Source organism: Pezoporus occidentalis, unplaced genomic scaffold (assembly GCF_034315485.1).
Source record: "Pezoporus occidentalis ecotype Australia unplaced genomic scaffold, CSIRO_AGI_Poc_V1 ctg93, whole genome shotgun sequence".
Lineage (NCBI taxonomy): Eukaryota > Metazoa > Chordata > Aves > Psittaciformes > Psittacidae > Pezoporus > Pezoporus occidentalis.
The window spans coordinates 6,143,097-6,167,070 of NW_026916294.1; the positions used below are offsets into that span (position 1 = coordinate 6,143,097).

General features: G+C 43.7%; 1 protein-coding gene across 3 annotated transcripts in view; it reads left to right on the top strand.

Annotated features, from left to right (window-relative positions):
- FOXN2 (forkhead box N2) overlaps positions 1-18,763 on the top strand; it is a 31,460-nt gene extending 12,697 nt beyond the window's left edge. For 2 of the 3 annotated variants that reach the window (XM_062605891.1, XM_062605892.1), the window contains exons 3-6: positions 4,512-4,636; positions 8,793-8,857; positions 13,225-13,293; positions 14,019-18,763. In XM_062605891.1, the coding sequence (XP_062461875.1) occupies positions 4,512-4,636; positions 8,793-8,857; positions 13,225-13,293; positions 14,019-14,536 (777 nt within the window). In that variant the 3' untranslated portion in view covers positions 14,537-18,763. The remainder of the gene's footprint in view (positions 1-4,511; positions 4,637-8,792; positions 8,858-13,224; positions 13,294-14,018) is intronic. The other variant, XM_062605893.1, reaches the window with a different exon arrangement.
- Positions 18,764-23,974: the final 5,211 nt, after the last annotated feature.

Genomic DNA, 23,974 nt, shown 5'->3' on the forward strand with positions numbered 1-23,974 from the left:
AATAAACCAACAAACCACATACCAGAAGTCAACAAACAAATCCCGGACGCGTCTGCTCGGAGGTCAGCCTGAGTGGTGGCAGCCTTGTTATCAGAAGTGTGTGCAATGCCTGGCGTGCTTGACAGCCTCTCACTGTAGATAGAGGTCCTGGAGCTGAGTGGCCATGGGGGAGGATTGCCTTGTACTGGTAGGACTGGATGCCCCATTCTTGGCAGTCTTCAAGGCCAGGTTGGATGGGACTTGGAGCAACCTGGTCTAGTGGAAGATGTCCCTGCCCATGGCAGGGGGTTGGAATTGAGAGAGCTTTAAGGTTCCTTCCAAAGCATCTATGATTCTATGATTTTCAGTATCCCTGCTCCTACATTAAATTGTTAGGGTGTTGTTTTCCCAAGCAGCAGCTTTGCTTGGGAAAAAGGACTTTCTGCTGCTGTATGGCAAGTTCACTGACTCTCCCATAGCCAAATCCTGCTGCATGTTAGGATGGGCTTTTAATGTGGCCACAGGTGCTGTAATGGAGTAGCTGCAGACTGTGCATGTGTGAAGGACGTGGATCTGAGCAGCCAACACAGGTGGCAAAAGTGCCATTAAAGGTCTGTGTGGCTCCATCCAGGAAGGGAGACAAGAGTTTCAGAAGAATTAAGGAAAGCAAGGAAAATCTCCTTTATTGGTGTATGTTCCTGCTGTCTGTGAACCTGCCATTTAAAGCTCAGCTCTTTCCAGCCTAGAAACACTCAAGGTTTAGGAGTTACCATCAAAACCTCATGTCTTGGCGGGTGATTGGAGGAGCTTGAGACTGCCAGGTCCTCTGCTCACCCTCACCAGTATTGCTGGGCTCTGAGGATGGCTTGCTGCTGGATACAACATCTCTAGTAGGAAAACCACAATGCAGAATAGCTACCATCACTACCAGTAAGGTGATGCTGATGTGCTCTGTCAGCATTTTCCCAGGGCTCCAGACACTCTGCAGCTCTCTAATTCTTAAGAACAGAAACTGCATTCACCAAAAACACCCACCGCAGAAAGCCTCTCCTGAAAGCTTGCTGAAGCTTCCCCATTTCCAGCAAACAGTGGTTAAGTCTTGATCCTCTGCCCTGCTTTAGAAAGGACCAGATGAGAGTACTGCTCCAAATTCTTCCTGCAAAACAAGTCTTTGGGGCACAGCAATACATGTAGACTCCATGGGAGATGATGGGAACGCTCAGACCCGCCTCAGTTGTCACCTTGGAGCAAGCAGCGGTAGCGTCCAAGCTCGTTTTGCAGGTGGTGTTGCCTGGCACGTGTGCTAGCCATGGTTACAGCCATGCCTCCGGGTGCTTTGCTCAGAGGGCAGGATAATTTTGTATTTTATTCCATTTTTTTCTTTGTTAATGGCATCTTAATTGTGTCCCAAAGGGAGTGCGAGTCAGCTTCTATCCCAAGCGCCTGGGTAAGCAGGGAGGCTCATGGCATGTTGCGTCAGAGGAGCATGGCTTATTTTGGGTGAGAAGGGCTTTAAAGCCTTTCAAACAAATCTGGGCTCTCATATTCCTAGACTGTGTCTGACAGGAGGGGAGGGTCTGTCCCCCACATCCCAGGGCAGGCTGAGGATGCTTTCTGATGCCTCCATGGGTATTGTTGCTAGCCATTGGCTATGAAATCCTTTTGCCCAGAGAGGGGCTGGATGCGCCATTCCTGGAGACATTCAGGGCCAGACTGGATGTGGTTCTGGGCAGCCTAGTCCAGTGCACTCTCCCATATGAGACAGCACTGCAGTCAAGAGGAAGAACTTCTCATGTTTTGGAAACAGGATGTACGTATGTCACATCTCTGCTAAAATATGCACTGCCCTTTCTGTAAGCACGTGTTGTGATGCTGCTGTACCTAAGTGGTTTGTCAAAGTTTACCCTAGTTGATAGAGCTGAAATACCCTTTCTTACTAAAGTTACAGTTGAGCTCATGCCTGCAGTCATCCCAACAGGAGATTTCCAGTGATTCTCTGGTACTGGTGGCTGGGAGCTGGAGTTGATGAACAGCAAGGGGATGATGCTGGAGCCAGTGCCTGGGACACCTGCTTGCCTTCCAGTATACCTGCTGTGGCCTTGGTGCCCCTGAAGACGTGGAGCTGTGATTACGGGCTCAATTTGATGTGATTGTGATTCTGAGCAATCCTCAGAAGATACAGCTAATGCATCTGAAGCACTGTCACGTAACCTTGGGATTGGGGGGAGAGAGGTCTGCAGGGGGACATTGCTCTTTTTGAAGGAGCAGTGTCTGATACGCAGATTTGAAGTGAAAAGTGGTTTGGAGTAGGAAGCCCTGAGGAGCCTCCCTGCTCTTTGCTAGATTTGATTTTACAGTTGTGGGTTTGGGGATTTTTTTACTAATCAGTACCACTGGGGAGAAAAGGTGTTAGGAGGCAGGAGCAGCATCCGCGTCAAGCATCAATTTGGCATGCTGCTGCTCATATGGATGTGGCCCTGCTACTGTTTCCTCCAGGAGGTTGGGGGAGACAGGGCTTGAGTATCTTCAACAGATCTCCCTTTCTTTTTCTTGGTAGGTATGTCCTTTTTTTTGACAAGACATGGTGCTAGACAACCTGTGTGGCTGTTCAGGTATTCAGGCAATGAGCAGGTCCCATCCATAAGCCTGTAGAGATAGGAGAACAGTGTCTGTGATCTGACAAACCTCTTGGTGGGTGTACGACAGACCTCCATGCGGACACACAGTATTTTCCAGTACCCAGCTCAACAGCCCATACCTGATGGAACCACAACCACTGTGCAGGGCTGAAGCTGGGTGCTTCAACAGCTGCCCCGCTGTTGATGTGAAATGGTAACCTCCACCGGCAGTTTAGCATTTTAGGTCATAGTAGACTTGGTCTTTGGTAGGAGAAATGGCAGTCTGTTTTGTTGCTGTGGTTAGACCTCTGGGCTCTTTTCAAGCTGGATGTATCTGTGTTCTATGGGGTTTTCAGCTCCAGCTGTGCATGGCTTTCCCCTGAAGTGTGACACTAGCAAGACCTGTCATGGATTGCCACTGTGCAGCTTTGCTAAGGCAGCCAATGTGAGTGAGACGATGCATACAAGCAGCCCCATGGGCATCACCACCTCTTTTGTTTAACGTCTGCTTTTAGTGCAAATAATGGTGGGTGAAAGTGTGATTTCACATTATGCTTAACCCAATATAACTTCCCAAAGGAGTATACTTAACCCAGTCTGACTACTCAAAGAAGACGTCACCCTGTTTATTGCCTCTTGCACTGGACTGAGTGTCTGTCTGGCTTCAGCTCGCTGTTGCAATACCCACCCAAAATCCTTGTGTTGTGTTGTCAGGGCAGCAAACTGGTGGGAATACCTGGCTGGGAAGACGAAAGAGGGAAACTAACTCCATTCTGGCTGCAGGCCCAGCTGAACAGCATTAGGTGTCAAGTGGAAGTGCTTGCCTGAACTGGCAGATAAAACCTGTGGTAGCTTCAAAGCTACCAAAGGGAGAAAAATAGCAACCCCCAGCATTAGGGGTTGGGTTGCTGGGGAAAGAGATAAAGGATGTTAGTCTGTCATTGAGATGATGGATGGAGCCGTCTGGGAGGATACCCCCTGTTAGTACCTAGCTGGCTAAATCATCCTGCCAGCCATCATGGCTGTTTAATTAAAGGTAAGCTTCTTGATAGGTATCTTGCGGGCTGTGTTCAGTTTTAGCATGAAAAGATGGGTATTAAGAAAGATTCAGGTTAAAAAAATCAATAACGGAGAGATGCTGCAGCTCAGAGATCTTTATGAAAGGCAGTAGCTTCAACCAAAATTGTCTCTTGCTCAGCTGGAGCCCTCCCTGGTTTGATTTTTCACTATGTATAGCAAAATATTTCCTCTTTTCAGTAAAAGCCCTGTGACTTAACAGGACTGTGGATTTATGTGCTGTGTGGGTCCTTTTTAGTCTTGTTTCACTGACCATCCATAAAATGGTGCTTAACTATTGGCATACCAAACTTAATAGCAAGAATAACTAGCACAGTGGTGCTTGCATTGTTAGGTGCATCAAAATACGTTCATTGGGTTTTTAGCCAGGCGTTTGGCAACGTGCTTTTACAGGATTGTGTAAAGTTAAATGAGTATGTGTACTTATGTAAGTAAAGGGAAGGGTGCTTTGGTTCCTTAGAAACCTCTTAATTGGAAGACTGCTGATCAATTCACTGGTGCCTGGACAGATCCTTAAACTCACGGCTGTATTTACCAAGCGTTAAAACAAGGTTTACAGCTTTCAGTGGACAAACATGAAAGGGAATGGAGCTTTGGAGCTGCTATCCCAAGCTGCAAGATGGGTGCTTCCATACCATATAATGAGGGTCTTGGGACCACACACTCACACAGGGAGTGTCCCCTTCCCACGCAGGCAATGGAGCTGCCTGAGGATGATGCACATCATCTGTACGGTGCTGGATGCCAACATCATTGCCTCTTGGGAATGTCACATTAGAAATGACTGTAACAGCCTGGCCCCTGGCTCTTCTAATTTGCAGTATTTCTTTCTTGCAGGTGAATGGAAAAGGGTCATTATGGTGCGTTGACCCGGAATATAAACCTAATCTTGTCCAAGCCCTGAAAAAGCAGCCTTTTCCCTCAGCGCTTGCATTTTACACGCCGCCAGCATCACCCCCAAGGTAGGTGAATTTTCTCATCTGAGTAAGGTGTGTGGTGGTTATGATAGAGAGGAAATGCCCATGGAGATGTTGATGTGGTGTTACAGGCTGCCACCCAAGAGAAGGATTTGAGTGGGGCTTAGGTGAGACTGGCTAGAAGAGCTGAGGAGATGTAACGAGCTCAGGCTTCCCAGGTAGCAGATCTGGGGTTCGTGTCCAAGTCACCTTCATAACTGTGGGAGAGTTTAAGAGAAGGAGGTCAGGGCTGTGGTGGGTGCTTACTGGTGATCCCGTGTGTCTGGAGGGCAGGCTGTGGCAGGAACTGGAGCAAAATCCTCCTTCAAACATAGTTCACCAGGACTGATGTAGGGTGCCTGGTGCTGCTAGCTTAGAAGGAAGTGTGGGTCTTTCTCCTTTAAGTCACTCACCTGGATATAAAATGTATATGTTAGATACTGTCGTAGAAAACAACTTTTCCACAATCTGAAGTGCTTAGAGAGGTTGGTCTGTGAAAGGTGTGTTTTTCTTGGAGGCTGTTAAAAGCATTTTGCAGCAGGGATGGGAAGAACAGCCTTTACCATAAACACGCTCGGAAGTGGAGCCTGCGAGACTTCCTCACCCAGCACATGTTAAGATTAGGCAATAGGTTCTGGAGAATTTGAAGTGAACATCCTCAGTAGAGGAAGAAGAACTGCAGCTAGGTTAGCCTATGGGGTGAGACAGAGAGGAAGAGGAGAAGGACAGAAAGCAGAGAGGAATGCATTGCTGATGGTGAGCTCAGTTCTTAGGTAGGCATGTGGCCAGTTTATCTAGTTTAGCAAAGAATTTGGGTGAGATAAGAGATAATTACGGTCTCTGAACATCGCCCTGTGCCTTAACCTTATTGCGAGGAGTTTCCTTAACAAACAGGAGGACCTAGGATTACAGGAGCAGGATGTAAAACTGATAACGTTGAGCAGAGATTTATAAGGGTCCAACAGGTCACTGACCCCGGGAGCTGGCACCCCAGTGCAACCCTTATCTGTCTGGCAGTAGCTGAAGATTTGTGTGGCATGGGCTTTTTCCAGTTGGGCTTGTAACCTACAAGATGAAACAGTGGTCTCTGACCTTCCAGCCATCTTGAGCTGTAAAAGGGTCATGTTGGGTTTGAAAGAGCCAAGCAGGAGTATCCTGTTTTCAGTGGGAATGAGAGCATTACTAAAATAACCCTGAAGCACTTAAGCATTAAGAAATAGTAAAATTGGAAAGTAAGAGATGGCTGGTGGTGTTGTAAGGCTTTTTATGGGAACAAAGATTATTGAAGCTACTGTAATTGAACTCCTATAATGATGATAATGCTTTTACAGGCTTTAATGTTTCTCTGTAAGGGCATGAACTTCTGGTTTTTGGTACAACTTGAGTGAAGGTTTTGGTCCTTGAAAGCTTTGTTAACACCGTGTCCATGTTAACATGGTAAAACTTCCAGATTTAAAGAATAATACAGATGGGAAAGGACCTCTGGAATGCTGTCTGTCCAGACAGAGGAGCAGAGGATCAGGACAGACAGCCTACTGCAGGGCAGGTCATTCAGAGCCTCAACCTCTCCAAGATTAGTCCAATGATACAAGCACTGAAGTTAAGATTTACCTTGCTTGTAGGAAAGCAACATACTGAAATTAGGTGTAGGGGAGGAGAGATGTTACCCAAATGCTGAAGTACTTGGAAGATCAGGACTTCAATCTAAGCTGTTGTTTCCGGTACCACTTTTTTTCCTTCACTGAAGGACTAGTCCCACTTGCCAGCTATCACAATTACAAGGAAATCCTGGTCCTAATGAAGCCACATGGCAACATTCCCACTGCAGTGCTTTTATTTACAAGGACAACAAAGTAAGATACTAAACTTCTCCCTAATGAAAGCTGGTTTATTTGCCTTTAATAATAATAATACAACCATTTGTAAGACTTTCAGGAAAACAGATTTATCTTTTTCCCTTCCATGTGCAAAAATCCTTGGACTAATTTTTTTTTGGGCGGGGGGGGAGGGCCTCAAGAGGCCGACTTGTGTGTGAAAAGAGAAAGAGGAAGGCCAGAGTTGCAGCTGGAGAGAGGCTGGAAGGACTGTCCAAATTCATCTACAGGCTGATGCTCGAATTCGACTGTGTCTTGTTGTGGGAGGGCTCTGTGTAGTGTTCATAATTACAGTGTGCTGGGGGGCTATGCCTGTCATTCAGTGGGATTCTAGGGTAAAATGAAAGGTGTTACTTTGAGTAGAAGCTTTCCAAAACTGGAATCTGTGTCTAGTTACACTGAAATGTGTATGATCATAGGTGACTGGCTTCACTGATGTGTTTTATTTCCACACAGCTCGTTCAACAAGTCCATGCAAGGCCCCTGTGTTCTAATACCACTGTATTATATCCTTTGGCTCTGGGGACAGGCAGGGTCCTCATCTTCCTAATACCTTATGCATATGCATAGCTTGCGTTAATACTAAGCATTAATTTTCTCTAAGAAAGCTCTGTGTGGATATAATTCTTGGAGGATCTGAGGTCAGAAAAAGGGATGAAGATGTTTAGCATCTCTTTGTACAATCTACCTGCAGGTGGCAAAGCCAGCCACGGTGGGGTGTGCCCATTGCTTTCCTTGTGGCTTTTGTTTTTTTATTATTATTATTTTAATTTTTTCCCCATTTTTGGATCTGTTCCCTTTGCACTCCTTCAAGAAAACACAAGTTTTGCACATATTCACATTCAGCTGCCCTTTTTCCCTTTGGTTGCCACACTGGGAGATGCTTAAATGTGACTCTCCTTTTCAGTAGCTTTAGTTACCAGTGCCAGGCAGGCTGCTGTGCTGCCAGGGCTCCTTCCATAGCTCAGATGATGTATTCCAAGCCACCTTGCTTCATTTCTTTTCCTCCTGCACTTATGCCAACCTTTGGAGCTGTTACCATTGGCCAGCTGAGTTTGGATAACATGATGGCAAGTTGGGCATCCCTCATTTACAGCTGTGTGGAGTAGCTGATCTCAGGGCTGTTGAGATGCGTGCAGCCACAGCAGCAGCCAGCAACCGGTGAAAAATATTTTATTCAAAATTCAACTTAAAGAATGAAGATTTTAGTTAAATAAATGTATTTTAGAAAAATGAAGTCGCCGTTTTGGGGTTTTAATTAATGATCTAGAGAAGTTAAAAGAAATATGAAGCATTTAGCAACTTTGTGATTTTTTGGGGGGTGGAGATTTGTGGCTGTGCCTTATTTTGGAAAATAGAGCTGCCTAAATATGATAAATATGAAAGGTGAACACGCCTTAATGATAGAAATCACCCCATTAATCCTGTGAGGTTGCTGTTACAGGTTGGGCTTGAAAATTCTGCCCATTACCCTTTGAATTCTTCCAGCAATGCTGTAAAAGATGCACATTGCTGTGTTTCACACAGCGTTAAGAGTTGTGTACTATTCCTGTTGTATTCGTTTCTAAACGTTTGCTACTGTATTTATAATGAACTGAATAATTAGGACTGGGTGTGCAGCAGAAAGCCATGTGAAAGTTTTAACTTGACCTTTATGCTGTAAGGTATTAAGTGGTACTTTGCCAGGCAAAGTAAGATCTCCTAAGACAACAAAGCAGACAGCATCACCAAAGCAGCCCAGGTTCAGCTCACTTAAAACTGAGCAGATATCTTGGTTTGAAGGGGTTTTTTTTTTGGCTCTTCCCCAGCTTTTGGCATGACACTACCTTTTGTTCTTGTTAATCTCCCACTACCATTTCAAAGAGCAGGTGGACACAACTGGTCCTTAACTATCCTGTTGCTCCTGGGCTCTAAGCATCGCTGCATAAGCTAATGTCTTGTTCACATGGAGGTTTTACTTAGTAAAAATCACTGTTTAAAATCCAGTCTTTAAGCAGGTACATAAACTCTGCTGAAGTTAGTATCTCTTGCCCACCAGGCTTTTGTTTAGTGTGTGTGGTTGGAGGTGTTTTGCAAATGCTGCTGATGGCTTACAGTGCTCCGTAAACCATCAACCAATGTGTCAGACCATCTACTAAGGGCAATAGCAATTGCTTGCCCACCAAACTGTGGTGATTGGGTTGGTTTTGTGTTTACCTCTCTATGATCATATTATTGTGACTACTGTACGTTGTAGAAATCATTTGGCTAATCAGGGCTCGCCTTTGACCTGTTGCATTTCTCTTCAGTAGGTCAGTGTCCCCTCACTACCTAACTTCAGTCCTTCAGCAGAATCACGGCCGATCTCTCAAAGGTAAACGTTTCATTTTCATTTGCTTTGCTCCCCTGGCTTTAGTCACAAGTGTGTGCTGAAGCCCAGCTTATGGACCTGCTCCGAAGGGTCTGCTAGATTATGATGTAGTAGAATGCATCCTTCTTAGCCACCTGTATGTTCAGTTGAAATCCCTCAGATGAATTTAACATGTAGTAGGAGCTGTCTTGCTCTGCCAGCAAGGTATTTAGCAGGCCCATCACTCCCAAATACGACCTGCTTAAAGAATGAATATTTCAGTAGAAAACAAATCTGAAAGCTGCACATCTTTACATTAGTTCTATTGGGTACCAAGAACAAAAAGCAGCCACTTTTAATGTATGTAACTGGTGGGACGTGGCCACAGAAAAGTCCCTTAAAATTGTTTGTTTGATATAAGTGGGTGGGAGAGCATGATGGGAATAATGAGTATCCTTCAGATGAGTATTTCATAGCTGTGTGGTCCTTTTCACTCCCTTGCCAAGAAGATGGGTACAAGCTAGTGTCATTGCCAGTGCAATTAAGCAGGAAGACCTGAGTTCTGGATATTAACCCGGAGAATAGAATAGCCTCATGTTGTCTGTTTAGTTGAAGGTGTCACCTTAAAAATTGTAAAATGTTCATTTTAACTCTTGGGAGAGAAGAATAGGATGGGTTTAACATATATATACTCCAAATGCAGGTCTTGATACTGTAGGCTGCATGCAGTACTGCCCCTCAACCAAGTTTGTAACCCTCTGTGTTTCCTGTATTAGTAATGAAGTAGGTGGAGGAGAAACCAAGTCATGTCCACATCCAAAAGCTTTTATGTAATATAAATGTTAGTTTAACCGTAGTCACCAAAAATTGGTGGAGAAAGATTGGATCTGACCGAGTCATGCTCAGTGTATTACCATGGATGAGTAATCTTTTCTAGCCATGGCAGGAGCTCTGACAGGTTTTAATGAGCATTAGAGTCAAGAACTTGGCCATGGGTCTGGCCTAGGGGTTTCTACGTTTGCTTTCCATGGGGAAAAACAGCCAGCCAGATTCAGATTTAAAACCCAAAAAGTGAATTTAAGATGGAAATCTGTTTTTCATTGGCAATCAAATGCAAATGGAAGCAACAACAGCTCTTGAACGGGAGATGGTTACTTCATTTTCCCATATGTACCTTTATGGGCTTTGGTACCAGGTACATATGCTAGTCAGCATGCTGGGAATCACAGCATTTCTTTTGAAGAAGCCTGTTCAGCCCAGGTCTTGCACTTCGCTACTAAAGCTTAATACATTGAAAGCTTGTTCTTGTCAAAAATAATACTAAGGTTTTTTCAAAGTGCTGTGCATTTTTTTAAAGTGCTCAGTTTGTAAAGGCTGATTCCAAGAAAAAGTGAGCATAAGTTAATTTCTCATAGAGGAGCATTGTTAAAGCCCTTTCAAAGGGTTAATGAAAGGCCCCTGATGAAGAAGGACTGGAGCAGCACAGCAGACATCCAGCGCTCTGCTTTTGCTAGCACAGTAGGCTAGCAAGGTTGTTTTTAGTTTTTGGCCTTGATCCAACACCATTGGTTAGGCAGCAAAGGCAAGTATTTTTAGAGACCAAGAAGCTGCCTGGTCCACAGATGATAATTCCCATGCATCCAGACAGACGTTTTACAGTGGTACCCAGGTGGCAAGGAAGCATCCCTGGCTGGCTGGTTTCTGCAGAGCTGCTAGGTCTGGGATTCCCAGGGATCAGAATCACAGAATCATACAATTCCAGGTTGGAAGGGACTTCAAGGAACATCTGGTCCAACCTTTCTAGGCAAAGCATGACACAGACCAGATGTTCCAGCACCCTGTCCAGCCAAATCCGAGAAGTGTCCAATGTTGGGGAATTCACCACTTCCCTGGGGAGACCACTCCGATGGCTGTGAAAAATTTTCCTCTTGCATTCAATTGGAATCTCCCCCAGAGTAACCTGTGCTCATCACCCCTGCGCTTTTCCATGTGACCCCTTGTAAAAAGGGAGTCTCCATCTTCTTTGTAGCCACCCTTTAAATACTGGCAAATGGTGATAAGGGCTGCCCTGAGCCTTCTGTTGTACAGGCTGAACAAACCCAGCTCTCTCAGCCTGGCCTCACACAGCTTCCCAGTCCTCTTGTCATCTTTGTGGCCTTTCTCTGGACCCTCTCCAGTCTGTCCACATCTTCTTATATGGTATAGTGGGGACCAAAACTCAACAGCATTCCAGGTGTGGCCTGACAAGCAATGAGCAGAATGGGATAATGACTTGTTAGGGGATACAAGAAATCCCCCTCCTCTTAATGATTTTGCTGGTGTGTCCTCTGACAGGTTTGGAGATTGCCAGTCTGATGCTAACTGTTCCAATTTGCTACACTGCAGGTGCCAAAATAATGACATACATCTGCTCTCATTTAACTTCTTCAGCTGGGTGAACCTGTTCAGCATCTCCCTGGCATTGGAGGCAAGCCAGTAATGTTCCTGGGGTCACATAGGGCTGCTGCTGTGCAAATGAAAGAAGTCCTTGGAATAAAGTGGTTCCTCAGCCATTCTCCTGGGGAGACATAAGTTTGGGAAATACTGCTCTGTTGAGGAGAATAGTCAGAAATGCAGCCAAAGCACATTAATAGTGACGCAGAGTACTGCTGAGGAGTCACTGCAGAAGTGTCTTTCCTCATTCTTTGGGGATACTAAGATGCAGCAGTGTTCTCCACAGGTAGTAATTCTGTGTTGCGTTCATGCCTCTGATTGCTTGTCATTTTAACAAGGTGGTGCTTATATACCAACATCAGATGTTAAAACCAAATGTCTGTGATAGCAAGTAAGGAATAGGAATATTTCACTTTCTGGTTATGGTAGTGGTGGAGGAAAGTAATTCCTTATGCTTGTGTTTTCATTTCTTTTTGTCGTCTGGATACATATGACTTGGAAATTCAGGGGCTCTATTGCCAGAAACAGTATTGACACAACAGGAAGAAACCCCAGCCTTGTGCGTGCAGTGGGATAGACCTTAAAGTATGCTGGTTTTAAAATGAGAGAGAGTGAAACAAGGGAGAAATACGTACTTACGTACACCTTGGACATAATGTTTTGCTCTGAGACACCAAGGCTCCTGTGAGAGCTCACCGTCTCATTGCTCCCCTTTTTCCTGGTTAGTGTACCATATGTATTCCTCCTGGAGGGACACAGACCTGCTTAAACAAGTCCCGAGGAGCCCACAGAGATGTTCTGAGGGCTGGAGCACCTCTGCTCTGCTCCCGGTGCCTAAAGGGACCGATAAGGGCCTGTAGGGACAGGACAAGGGGGAATGGCTTTAACCTGACAGAGGGGAGATTTAGATTAAATATCAGGAAGAAATTTCTTCATTATGAGAGTGCTGAGGCACTGGCACAGGGTGCCCAGAGAAGCTGTGGCTGCCCCATCCCTGGCAGTGTTCAAGGCCAGGTTGGACAGGGCTTGGAGCAACCTGGTCTAGTGGAAGGTGTCCCTGCCTATGGCAGGAGGTTGGAACTGGATGAGCTTTAAGGACCCTTCCAACCCAAACCAGTCTGGGATTCTGTGATCCATAGCTGGATGTCAGGGAAGGAAGACCTTGGATTTCCTCTTTTTTTAAAGAGCATGAGTGTGTCCTGAAATGAGAGAGAAAGGTGTGCTTGTTTCTTTTCCTCTTCACCTGATTCTAGCTAGAAATGTCACTCTGTCATAATGTCCTTAAGGTGCCCTTTTTGAGATGTAAGCAATCTGGGTGGCAAAGGATGGCGTTCCTCAGCAACGCTTGTTACCATAGCTAAAAGTGCTGCAGTTCACCTAAACCTTTTGAAGCGCCTATGTATTATTTAGATCCCCGTGCTTTCTAGATGAAGTAGTTCAGTGCCCCCTTCCCTCCTTGTCTTCTCCATTTCTTCCATCTGACTTGTTAGCGTGCAGATTACTGCCGGAGGAGAGAGGTGTGCTGAATTAGTGCTGCATTAACGGGCACGTTCGTTCTCAGCCTTGCATATTCACATAACCAGGGTAAGAAGCTGCTGAGATGCTTTTCTGTGCCATATGCGTAATCTTTCTCTCTCAATTGGTACCAACAAAAAGCCACTTGTTGGTAAGTATAGCAACAGCATCATCATATGAATGCCTAATTAATGATTCTTGGCTTCAGCTTTGGTAAGTGCAGTGTGAGAATTCAGCATTTGATATCATAGATAAGATGTGAGGCTGTTCTATAATGGTGTTGCACTGTACGAGTGTCATGCTCTGTCTGAATTCATGCATTCTCCCAGCCCTGCCCTTTACTGTAGGCCAGTATATATAGCTATATGTTCTTTATATGTTCTAGGGGCCTCATTTTGTCAGGCTTACCAAAGATCTAATGTTTTGCTGCTTCTCTTTCACAGAATCTGATATTGATGCTGCTACTGCAATGATGCTGTTAAATACTTCCATTCAACAAGGGATGTTGGACTGTAAGCATAAGCCATTTTACTTTGCTTTTCTTTTATACCCAGAAGCTAGATGTTGCAGGAAACAAGTATGGTCTATTCAAGAAGCAATTCTGGGTTGATTATTCTTTCTCTTATTAGCGTTTTACAGAACCACCTTCTCTTCCCCCCACATTTAATCTTGGGTGTTTTTTTTTCAGCAGAGTTCTTCCCTGCCCTCTTTGTGCTAGATGGGAAGCAGAGTTTCTTAGTTAACTTCTCTGTTTCTCCAGCTCTTAGCTGTGATTAGCTGAAGGCTGTTGTCCTTCATGGATAAATGCTCACATTGAGTTTACTTTGCAGCCAGCCAGAGTGTGCTCCTATCAGCCTACCAATGTCTGAAGGGCGCCTTCAAGGGTACTGGAGAGGGGCTCTTCATCAGGGACTGTAGCAACAGGACAAAGGGTAATGGGATCAAACTTAAACAGGGGAGATTTAGGTTAGATATAAGGCAGAAATTCTTCCCTGTGAGGGTGGTGAGGCTCTGGCACAGGGTGCCCAGAGAAGCTGTGGCTGCCCCATCCCTGGCAGTGTTCAAGGCCAGGTTGAAGGGGGCCTGGAGAAACCTGCTCTAGTGGAAGGTGTCCATGCCCGTGGCAGGGGGTTGGAACTGGATGAGCTTTAAGGTCCCTTCCAACCCAAACCATTCTGTGATTTTGCAGGTGATCTCAGTGGGGTATTTGCTTACTGACAAATCTTGTTTTTGACAGGTGAGAAGCCTCAGCCTCTGAAGACACCCAAGAAGAGGAGTTACGGCAGCGCGTTCAATCCTCCCAGTTCCATAAATTTGCAGGGAAATGATTCTGCAGCCACCAATATCGATCCGAAAGAGGATCACAACTACAGTGCCAGCAGCATGGGCTCCCAGCGCTGCGCATCTAGGTCCAGCGTGTCTTCCTTGTCCTCCCTTGATGAGGTGTATGAATTTATCTCCGAGACCAGCCACGATGGAAGTGATGGCAGCGAAGGGTTTCACAGCGAAGTGGATACAGACGTTGACTATGAAGATGATCCTCTTGGAGACAGCGGCTATGCATCCCAACCTTGTGTAGATACCTCTGAGGAAAGTCAGCCTAGCAACAAAGCACTCGAGGAGTTGTGTCAAGAAATTGATGAAGAGTTGAAAGAAGCAGCAGGGTCTCTGCTCCACCTTGCTGGCATCCAAACATGCTTGAGTTCCTTAATAAGTACTGCAAAGACCCACTGTCACAAGCAAAGGAAGAAATAGTATGTTTGTCAGTGTTGAATATATACATATATTTTTTTTAATTGTGGCAATACTCTTCTACTTTTACCCTTCACAAGGGAGATCAAAGCCATAAGAGGACTCATTGCTTTTTTAATTTTGGCGCTAACTATAATTTAGCCATTTATTTTTAAATCACTGCCTAAAAAGAAAAGTTATTTAATCTTCTCCAAGTAGAAGAGGTGCATGACTTATGAAAACCTGAAAGCATACTTCTTAAGGATCGCTTTTAGTTGGTTTTACTTTCTTTTCCCCAGAGATACGTTTGTTCAGATGCACATTGTGGATCATATTTACAGCTCCGTTGGCCTCATCCACAGAGGGGAGTTTTGCCCTGTCTAAGGGCTCTGACTTCCACATAAAGGATTAAAAAGGAGGAGAAAAAAGAAAGGGGTTTAAATTAATAAGGGGTCCTGGCTTTGGTTGCCCATCCTGTCTTCTCTCTTCTGAGACAGGTCCTGGTTGGAAGGCTGGTGAAGCGAATCCAAATGGCTGCAATTTTCAGCCCATCTGACACTGAGAGCACTCCAGGAGCTGCTCTCAGCAGGAGGCAAAGTACCCCCTGGAAGAGTGTGAGTAAGGGGTAGTGAGGTGGGTACCACCCACAGTTTTCTTCTTTGTCCTCCTTCCCCCAGATCTGCTGTGTTCAGGTCAGATTCCTGAAAGAAAACAGGTTGGGGTTTGTTTGGTTTTTCCATCTTAAGACAAATTGCCTTTTTGAGGGGGTTGCATGTGTCCTTTTCATGCAGATGCATGCACACCTATGTGCACCTTGGATGTAGCCAACAGTGAAAGCCAAGGTTGATGTTGTCCTTGTGTTACCACCGCTGTTGGTAACTATGTAGTAGCGGTGTAGTCCAGCAACACCTACCCTTCTGCTCCCCTATATAGATTCATGGGGTGGAGGGGAGAAGGACCCCACAGTTGGTGGTGACAATGTGGACAAGGTGTGGGCTTTAGGTGGCTAAGAGGTGAACAGCTGCTTAAAAGGGCACATTTTACCCCTTAACTGAGACAAAATAGAACTTCCTTTTGGATCAGTGAACCATGAATTACTTTTGGGGGTTTTTGCCCTTTCCTCCCTCCTCCATTCTTGTTGTTTCTGTCACATGGGCTGTCCATACCTTTTGTTCCCTGATCACTGTGCCTTGTGCTGTGTGAACCCCATCAGCCTCCTGCCACGTACGGGCATCTAATAGGCAAGGTTTCATCCTTTGGATGTGCTTTGTCGCTCAGGAGGACCTCTCTGTTTTGGGAAGAAATTCCTTCACAATTCATTTTTGCAATAAGAGAATCTCTTTAGAGTTCCCAGGCATCCTTCAGCCAAAAATGTTTTAGTTGTCTGGTGGACTTTGTTCCTCTTTTTCCAATGTTTAGTTTTCTTTGAAGATCAGTGGTGACTGCGTACAGCTTCCTGTAGATGAGGACTTTCTTCTTTCAATTTTCTGTTCAAAATGGGGAAGCAGTTCTGTTGGAGTGGGTTTTAACAGTACTGTGCGTATCAGGATGCCTTAAGTACGTTGCAGAATTGTATACAGCTATCGAGGTCATCTTTCCTGTTCCTGAAAGATAGCATGATGTGCCATCAGTGTTCTTGCTAACATGTGAAAGTACTGCTTGAGCAGGTGTTGGGTAAACTGACTGAAAATTAGGAGCAGAGCCACCTAGGAAACCAGTGTTCCACTGTTTTGGTTGTTGAAAACGGTGCTGGATTCAGCCAACAGCTACCCTTTCCCTAACAGGGTATTTTTCTGGCTATTTGGAGGCCTTTCTTAGACCAGTGTGGTTCTTTTGTGTGTTGGGTTTTGGGTTTTTTCGCCTTATTTGTTAGTCTCTTCATGAATACTGCCATAAACTGTGTACTTTAAACATTAACACAGCCATGCTGCTGAAGATCTGTTGCTCTGAGGGCCTTCCAGGGCCTCTTGAAGACAACAGTGGTGCTCCTACTGACTCAGTGGCTGTTGGATTAAGCCTGAAATATTTGAGGTTCTTTGTGTTTTGGAATTTAAAGCCAATGTTATTTTTCCTTTTGAAAGCACAAACACTAGGAAAAAAGAAGTGTTGTTTTGGGTTGTTTTTTTTTTTCCCCAAATACTTCAGTCTTAAGAATGATCTCTTGAAAGGGAAGAAAAATACTCTGCTGCATTCCTCTTTGTGTGAACACCCGTTAGCCTGCAGCTGTGACAGGGCAACATGTGTGCAGATGTGTATGTCTTCTGGATATCACAAGTGGTGCATTAGCCAATTAGATCTGATACTGGATGTGTTACTGATGGATAGTAGGAGGAAAACTCGCTATTTAAAGGTAAACTAAGTCCCAGTGCAGTCGTTCTTAGGATTTTGAGATGTGAAGATAACGAATGCTTGCTGGAATTGCTTTCTTTGCTCATGGATTGCTTTTGTACTTGGATGGAAAACTGCAAAGGGCAGAGTTTGTGTCTATGTGAAAATAAGGGTCCAGCTATACAGAAATACTGTTAGCAGACTGGGATTTTCCTTGGTGCCATGATTTCACTAGTATGCTGTTGAAGGGGGGTGCTGCCTGGCTCCCACTGAAGGTGGTCACAGCTTTTCTGTAGGTTCCAGTGAAAGGTGGATCAAGGTCCCAGGTACTCTGGAAGTGGTCACGGTCTGCTCTGTGGTTTGGTTCTGAATTGCTTTTTTTGCCTCAGACAAAACTTGAGAAGGCTAATACTAAGAGTGTGGCTGTGCTGGTGTTAACCCTGACGTTGGTGATAATAACTTCAGTGTTTCTGAAGGGATGGGGTTGGGTGCTAACAATGCATTTAATTACCATATGCAACGAGCAATAAAACTGTACTGATCTGAAGTTAGCAATGAAAGCTGCCTCTGTCCTTACAGCTTTCAGCCTGGGAGAACTGGAATTGTGGAAGGGGGGAAGCAGTCGCAAGCCCTTCCCTGGGGCACAGTGGTGCGGCAGGGCTGCACTCTTCAGGCTTTGCTATCTTCCCTTTCTCCTCCTGAAGGAGAAGGGAGCCAGTAAGTGCCCCCGACCTTGTTCCACACCTCTGCCTGCACGTTTTGGCAGGCAAAGGCCACCTGCTTAGTTGTGGAGCATCCCTCTTGGTAGTGGGAGAATAGCTACCCTTCCTTTTGCTTCCATACCTAGCATTGGGTTTGGGTTTGTTTGCCACCTCAGTTACAGACCCTGGTGTATATAGTATAAATGGAGTATAATTTAAAGTTATTTTGATTGTTGGGTTTGGGTTTTTCTTTTTAGTGACATATGTAAAGTGTTCATGCCAATGGTTGACTCTGATATATTTTGGCAAGCAAAGTATTAACGAACCCCGTTCAATTCTTTAAATGCAGTGAAGAAGTGTATGAGACTCACGTACAAGGGAGGCTGCTCTGTTGAGGATGAATCTGATGTGAATACAATATAAACCTGTATCTGCCTTTCAGATTCCCATGCTAAATTACTGCTTTTGCAAAAGTCACATCAAACATTTTGAAATGCAACTGTAAAATGGAAGTTGTACGGTTTGCAACTTTTCATCAGCCTGAAAAGTAAGTACAAGCTCCGGTGAAAGCAAAGTACACTCATCCACGTTAATAATGGTGTAGTCAAAATATTTATTGAAAAGAAAAGGTAGAGTATTTTAAATGTTGCACCTGCCACTATATCTTAAAGCACATTCTTCACACCTAACTGCCAGTGCCATTATCAAGTCTTGTTTTATAAATGTACATTTCCTCAAACTAAAAAGTGCATAATTATAAGGATTATGTTACTGCCATATAGTGATACAAAACATTTTATAATTGCCAAGTCATTGTAACTATTATTTATTTGAGAGTGAATTGTAAGAATGCTTTCTGATCAAAAGAACCAGAGTTGTTTTTAAACTGTTCCTGTTAGCTTGTTTCTAATGTAGCATAAGCAATGTCCTTGGGTTTGTTTAGAATAAATTTGCCAGTATGTGACCAATTCTAACCCTTTTTCCTCCGGTTTAGTCCTTTACCCGTTTTAAAGACAATTTACAGAAGTTTAGTTTTTTGTATGCTAATCTCTGTTAATTAAAATGTTTATAAATTTTATTTTTACCAAAGAGATGCAATTCATTATGACAAAATATTGCAGAATAAACTTTGTTTTATAACATTTGTGACTTTTTCTGCCCACATTTTTCATTCTGATGATCAAAGGGGCTTTTCTAAAATAAACAGCATTGCAAACAGAAAGCGCTGTGTGCTCTCTTTATCTACAGACCCTTGTTCCAAGGGCCCCATCTTCCCATTTAAACCTCATCCATGTAGCTAGTGTAAAAAGCTAAATGTGCAATTCATTGTCGGTTAGTTAAGACAGTCACATGCATGTGGAAGTCATCTGTTAAATACCTTCTCAGTCCACAGCAGGATTTGCTGTGGTTCGTCCAGGTAATATTTGAAGAGTGTCTTATTCAGGCTAAGATTTTACCCTTTAACCTGGAACTCAAGGAGCTAATAGAAGGGCAGCAGAGCTTAAAGCCCCGTCCAGCCTGGCCTTGAACACTTGCACAGTGGGGCAGCTAATGGAAGGATGCATGGTGTCTTCCCTTTACTCCTTTTACTTTCATTAAGGAAACAAACATAAACTATCCATTTATATAGAAGACCTTCCACTGCCCGAGAGGCAGAAGTACAAGAGGGGGACACATAATGGGACATGATGCTTCTCTCTTTTAAAAGCAGACATTGGTATACCTCTTCCATTTTTATTTTTTTAACCTAGTTGTATCACTGAGTTAAGTTTCCTCTGCAGGATCTGATGGAAATGCATCTGTTCCTTCTGCAATACTTGAAGGGATCCGGTAGATTCTTAACAAAGACTGTCCTTCATCACCATATAAAAAGCAATTTAAATCACAAATTACAGAATATATATGCACTATTAATATCTTTGATTTAGTGTTCATCTTAATATACTGATAAAAGAACAACTGCTCTAATTAGTTTGGACAAAATCACAGCTATGTATCATATGTTAATGATGTCTAATTGTTATTCACTATATTATGCTAAGACAGCCTGGAGTTCATTGCTAAATTTCCCAAGAGTGTTTTCCTCTGTTACAACTTTGCTGGAAATTACCCTCTGTATGGAGCCACAGCTCTCAGAATAAAGCATTAACTGAGGTAATTACCCACTTATACCAGCTGTATTTTAAGGACGTTTGTGGAGGAAATACTTAATAGATAATTTAGAAACAATGGCTGTCTAAATGTGACACAGAACATGGTTATACTTTCACAGTTCTTGAGCTTCCAGATACCTGTAAGTGTTCTTAGTTTGAATAGTCTTGAGTAAATACACGTAGCTGTGAACATCTGCTGTGCTTAGAGGTAATCATGTGTGAATATCAGTCCAGCAGTGTTATTGTCAACTTTCCCAGCTTAACTTGGACATAGAAACTCTCTTCCCTGTTTTTTACCCACGAGGGTTGTCTTTGCACCTGACATGTCAAAGCCCTATCACCTCTGCTCCAATCTTCAGTCTTCAGATCAGCTGCGTGTTCTTGGTTTCCCTTTTCTTCCAGAAGGCTCTGCTGAAAGGTACCTGCTCTTACAGTTACAAACTATTTATAGCTAACCCAAGATTATTAACTGCCCTCTGCCAGTGTTGGTTTAACCAGCTCTCCGTTAAACATCAGACTGTTTGTTTTCCTATGGCATCAGTACAAAAGCAATTGTTTCCCTTCTTAGACCCTTGACTTATTAAACAAACCAAGATTATTTGGTTTCTGTTTGGAAGACAAGATCTTCATTCCTCTGTGCATCAATTCTCATTTTAATTCACCCTGCTGGCACATGCATGAGAAGAGCTATAGACACTCTGGTGTGTCTATAGAGTGCTGGTGCTTTTTGTAACCTGGTCTTAGTATTCCATGGCTTGCAGCACTACTCTGGCCTGCTATGTCCATGGCCTTTACCTGATCACACAGAGTTGACTAATCCTGTTATCAACTAATATGTCCATGTCTTTGTTCTCCTCTATTGGTGAGGCTGCAGCTGGCAGAAAAAGTTGGTGGTTCGTGACCTGGAACTTGACTTAATGAGATTTGTCTTGATCCTGATTCTTTGTGATCTCTCCTGGTGACCCTCCTGCTCACCAGGAACTCCTTTTTTGGCACAGCCCATCCAACTAAAGGAAGAAGGACAAGATTTGTCAACCATGATATGTATTTCATCAATGCATGTTGTCATTCAGCTCATTTTGCAGTCATCTACAGGGTGGTTTGGGGTTTTTTTGCTTGTTACAGTGGGGACAGATCAAAGGTGTCTGCCTCATGTCTTGGTGGGAGATGCTACATTTGCCATTGTCAAACCTCATTTGACTCATCAGAATGACCACCCTCAAACACTTACTTGTCTGTGCTTTTTCAGTGTTCAGAGAAGGACATCCAGTTTCTTAAAACAAGGTACGTGTACTGAGCATTATTTTTATGCTGGTTGCCATAATCTCTGTTTCCACGGTATCTTGACTTTCCAAGCCCTAATAAGCAACATACAGGATTGGACTGAATACCTAATTTCTGTATCTGTTTCAAAGACACTGCTAGCAGTTAAGCACTTGGGTATTTTCATGTCTAGAAATGCAGGTTGGTCCCTACCAGACCAACCTCGGAACCACTTGATGCGTTTATGTGCTTTGCTGTTGGGCAGATGTTCAGAAAAATCCCTGTAGATGCCTGTATCAACCTTTACACAGCATCACTTTTAAAAATAGACTTTGTGACTCGAAGGCTTTTTTTGATTTCATTAGCTTGGTATCTTGGTTTTCCCAGTTGTTTTAGATGCTAAAATAAACTCAGCAAACTACATTTTCAGTTATTTTCAGTAAGGGTACATTTTATTCTCTCTCATAAGCATGTTTTCTGAGCTGCTGGTGGCAGTTTCCATGCTCTGAATGCATAGTCAGACCTCCACAAATTACAGGCATTTTGATGTGTCTTTTGGCTCTGAGTAATTTGAAAATATTAAACCTCCACCTGTTGAGTTCTGATGATGGTGTGCTGGGCAAAATGACCTGCTGTTTCATGCAGCCTGCGAGCCCTTCCGTGGGGCAGGTGAGGTGCAGATAGGGCTCAGTCATTTCAACAGAAAAGATGGTCTCCTTAAATCTCCAAGTGGGTACACAATTCTGGGCATTAACTTGAGTGTGAGCATGTTCAATGCTACCTTAAAAAATGATGCTGCTGTGCTGCATGATGTCACCTTGACCCAATCATAACCCATTTTCTGTGAGCATAATCTTAACTCCCCAGAGAAGCATCCGCTGAGCGACAGCAGCATCCCATGCAGCCGTTGCTAAGCGACAAGATTCAGCTTTCAGCAGGATCTAATTTTAAAGTATTTAACCCTAGATCTGTCAAGGCTCATTATTTTCGATGTGGTTGTTAATCCCTCCTTGTTGGTGTCCAACTTCACAAATACCCTGCTCCTGGTAGTGTTGCTGGTTTATTTATCATAGATAGTGGCTTATAACGAGGAGAAGCATCTTGCCTCCTGGTGAGCACCCCAGGTAGACCTTGATACCAGATTTCATTTCACTGACAACCTACACACAGAAATATGGGATGCAATTAGAGGTGGAAAATAGTGCATTGTCACTTGGTGAATCTTCCTTTCTTTGCTGGCTCACACAATTGTCGTGCACCTACTTTCTTTCTAAGGAATGCTGGTTTTCAAATGAATGAATGCTTACGGATGGGCAGCTGGCAATCACAATTAAGCTTCAATTTTTAGTGATGTTATGTGTCCTCTTACTTCTAGCTGAATTTCATCTAGGTTAAGAAGCAAGTCATCTTACCTAAAACCATTCAAAAAACCTGCTGTCATTTTGAAATGTAAAGGGGTTTTAATACTGGAAAATTTTAAGTCTTTTAAATCATTACATAGGATATTCATCAACCATAAGGAAGTTGTTGGGTTGTTTTTTTTGTTGTTTTCTTGGTTTGTTTTGTTGTTGTTGCTTTTTGCTTGTTTGTTTTAATTGTAAATAGTTTTCTTCATTTTATTTCTGTCTAAAGTGCAGAGGCCTGGAGGCCTACTCCCATCTTTTAAGTATAATGCCTTCATTATTTCCTACACATGTCCTTGTAAGTGCATTGTAAGCGCACTCAAGTTCAGTGCTAGCTCCTTAAAGGTATGTGGTATGTGCTGTTTCACACAGCTGAAATAAAGCTGCTCTTACTGGTCAGGATCATAAGCAGAAGAAAAACAAACCCACTGAGAACTGCACAACCCCCTAAACCGTAGGTAAAAATAAAACACAAAACAACCCACAAAAACCCAAAACCTACACAGAAAAAATTAGGTTATCATAGATTTTTAAAAATGCTAATATAGTTCATCCCGGCCTCGTAATCCCGCCTAAGACTCTTCCTCCTCCCATTGTTAGGATTTAAAATGGACACTGCGTTGCTCCTCATGCTGTTTCTTTTTGGCAGTTCATGCTCATCTGCAAAGACAAACCTGTCTCCGCCAAGGCACTTTTTCCCAGCAGTCAGCTTGATGGTAATACTCTCCTGCTGCATTTCCATCCTCCTGAGGCATCGCCTCTTCCAGTGCTCCAAGTTCAAGGGCTTGCGATGAACAAATACCTGTATATCACTTTCTCTTTCCACACAGTATGTTGTGCCCTGTGCCCGTGCTCTGCCAATGAGGAACCCTGCCCCACGTCTCCTCCATCCTGCTTCTTCTTCCACAACATTCTTTGCACACCAAAGACCTGGCTTCAGTTCATTCCAAAAGCCCAGATGACTTCTGGAGGTGCCACAATCTTTCTAAAAATAACAATGCTCATGAACGGGAATAGTTCTGATTAAAATGTTTCCTAAACTGCTGGAAAATCTTCCAGGTCCCTTTTCTTTCTCTGCTCATGTGTCTGTCTCTGGAGAGTTGAGAAAATGAAGACAAACCCAAGCCATATTTGCTGCAGGTAACAGCTCCTCACATGGGTGAGTTGGGACTTCCGTCAAAGGCTGTGTCCACACCTGGTGTACGTGAAAGAGCATTCACTTCTCACTGTATGATCTTCATAACACCCCTTCTCGATTCAGTCTTTTATCTTTCTCTATGCAACCAGACAATATGTCTCTAGGGATTTAATGTACATTGTTTGTCTTTTTCCTTCTCCAGCAAAGACTAGAACCTGAGTGCAGGCAGTCTTAGCTGGGCCAATGTTTCTCAGCAATGGCCCCTTCAAGCATTAAAAGAAAAGCAGGAAATGAGGCTGCAGATGTGTAGACCTTCAACAGAAGATGCCAAAGCTAGGGAAGAGTTTTAATTTTCTTAGAAGAGGGGGAATTCCATATTCAACAAAATGGAAGTAACAAACTTTTTCAGGTGTTTCCAAGTTCTGCTGGTTTATGAAGTATCAGTAAGGATTTGCTGTGACGATACAGAGGTTGCT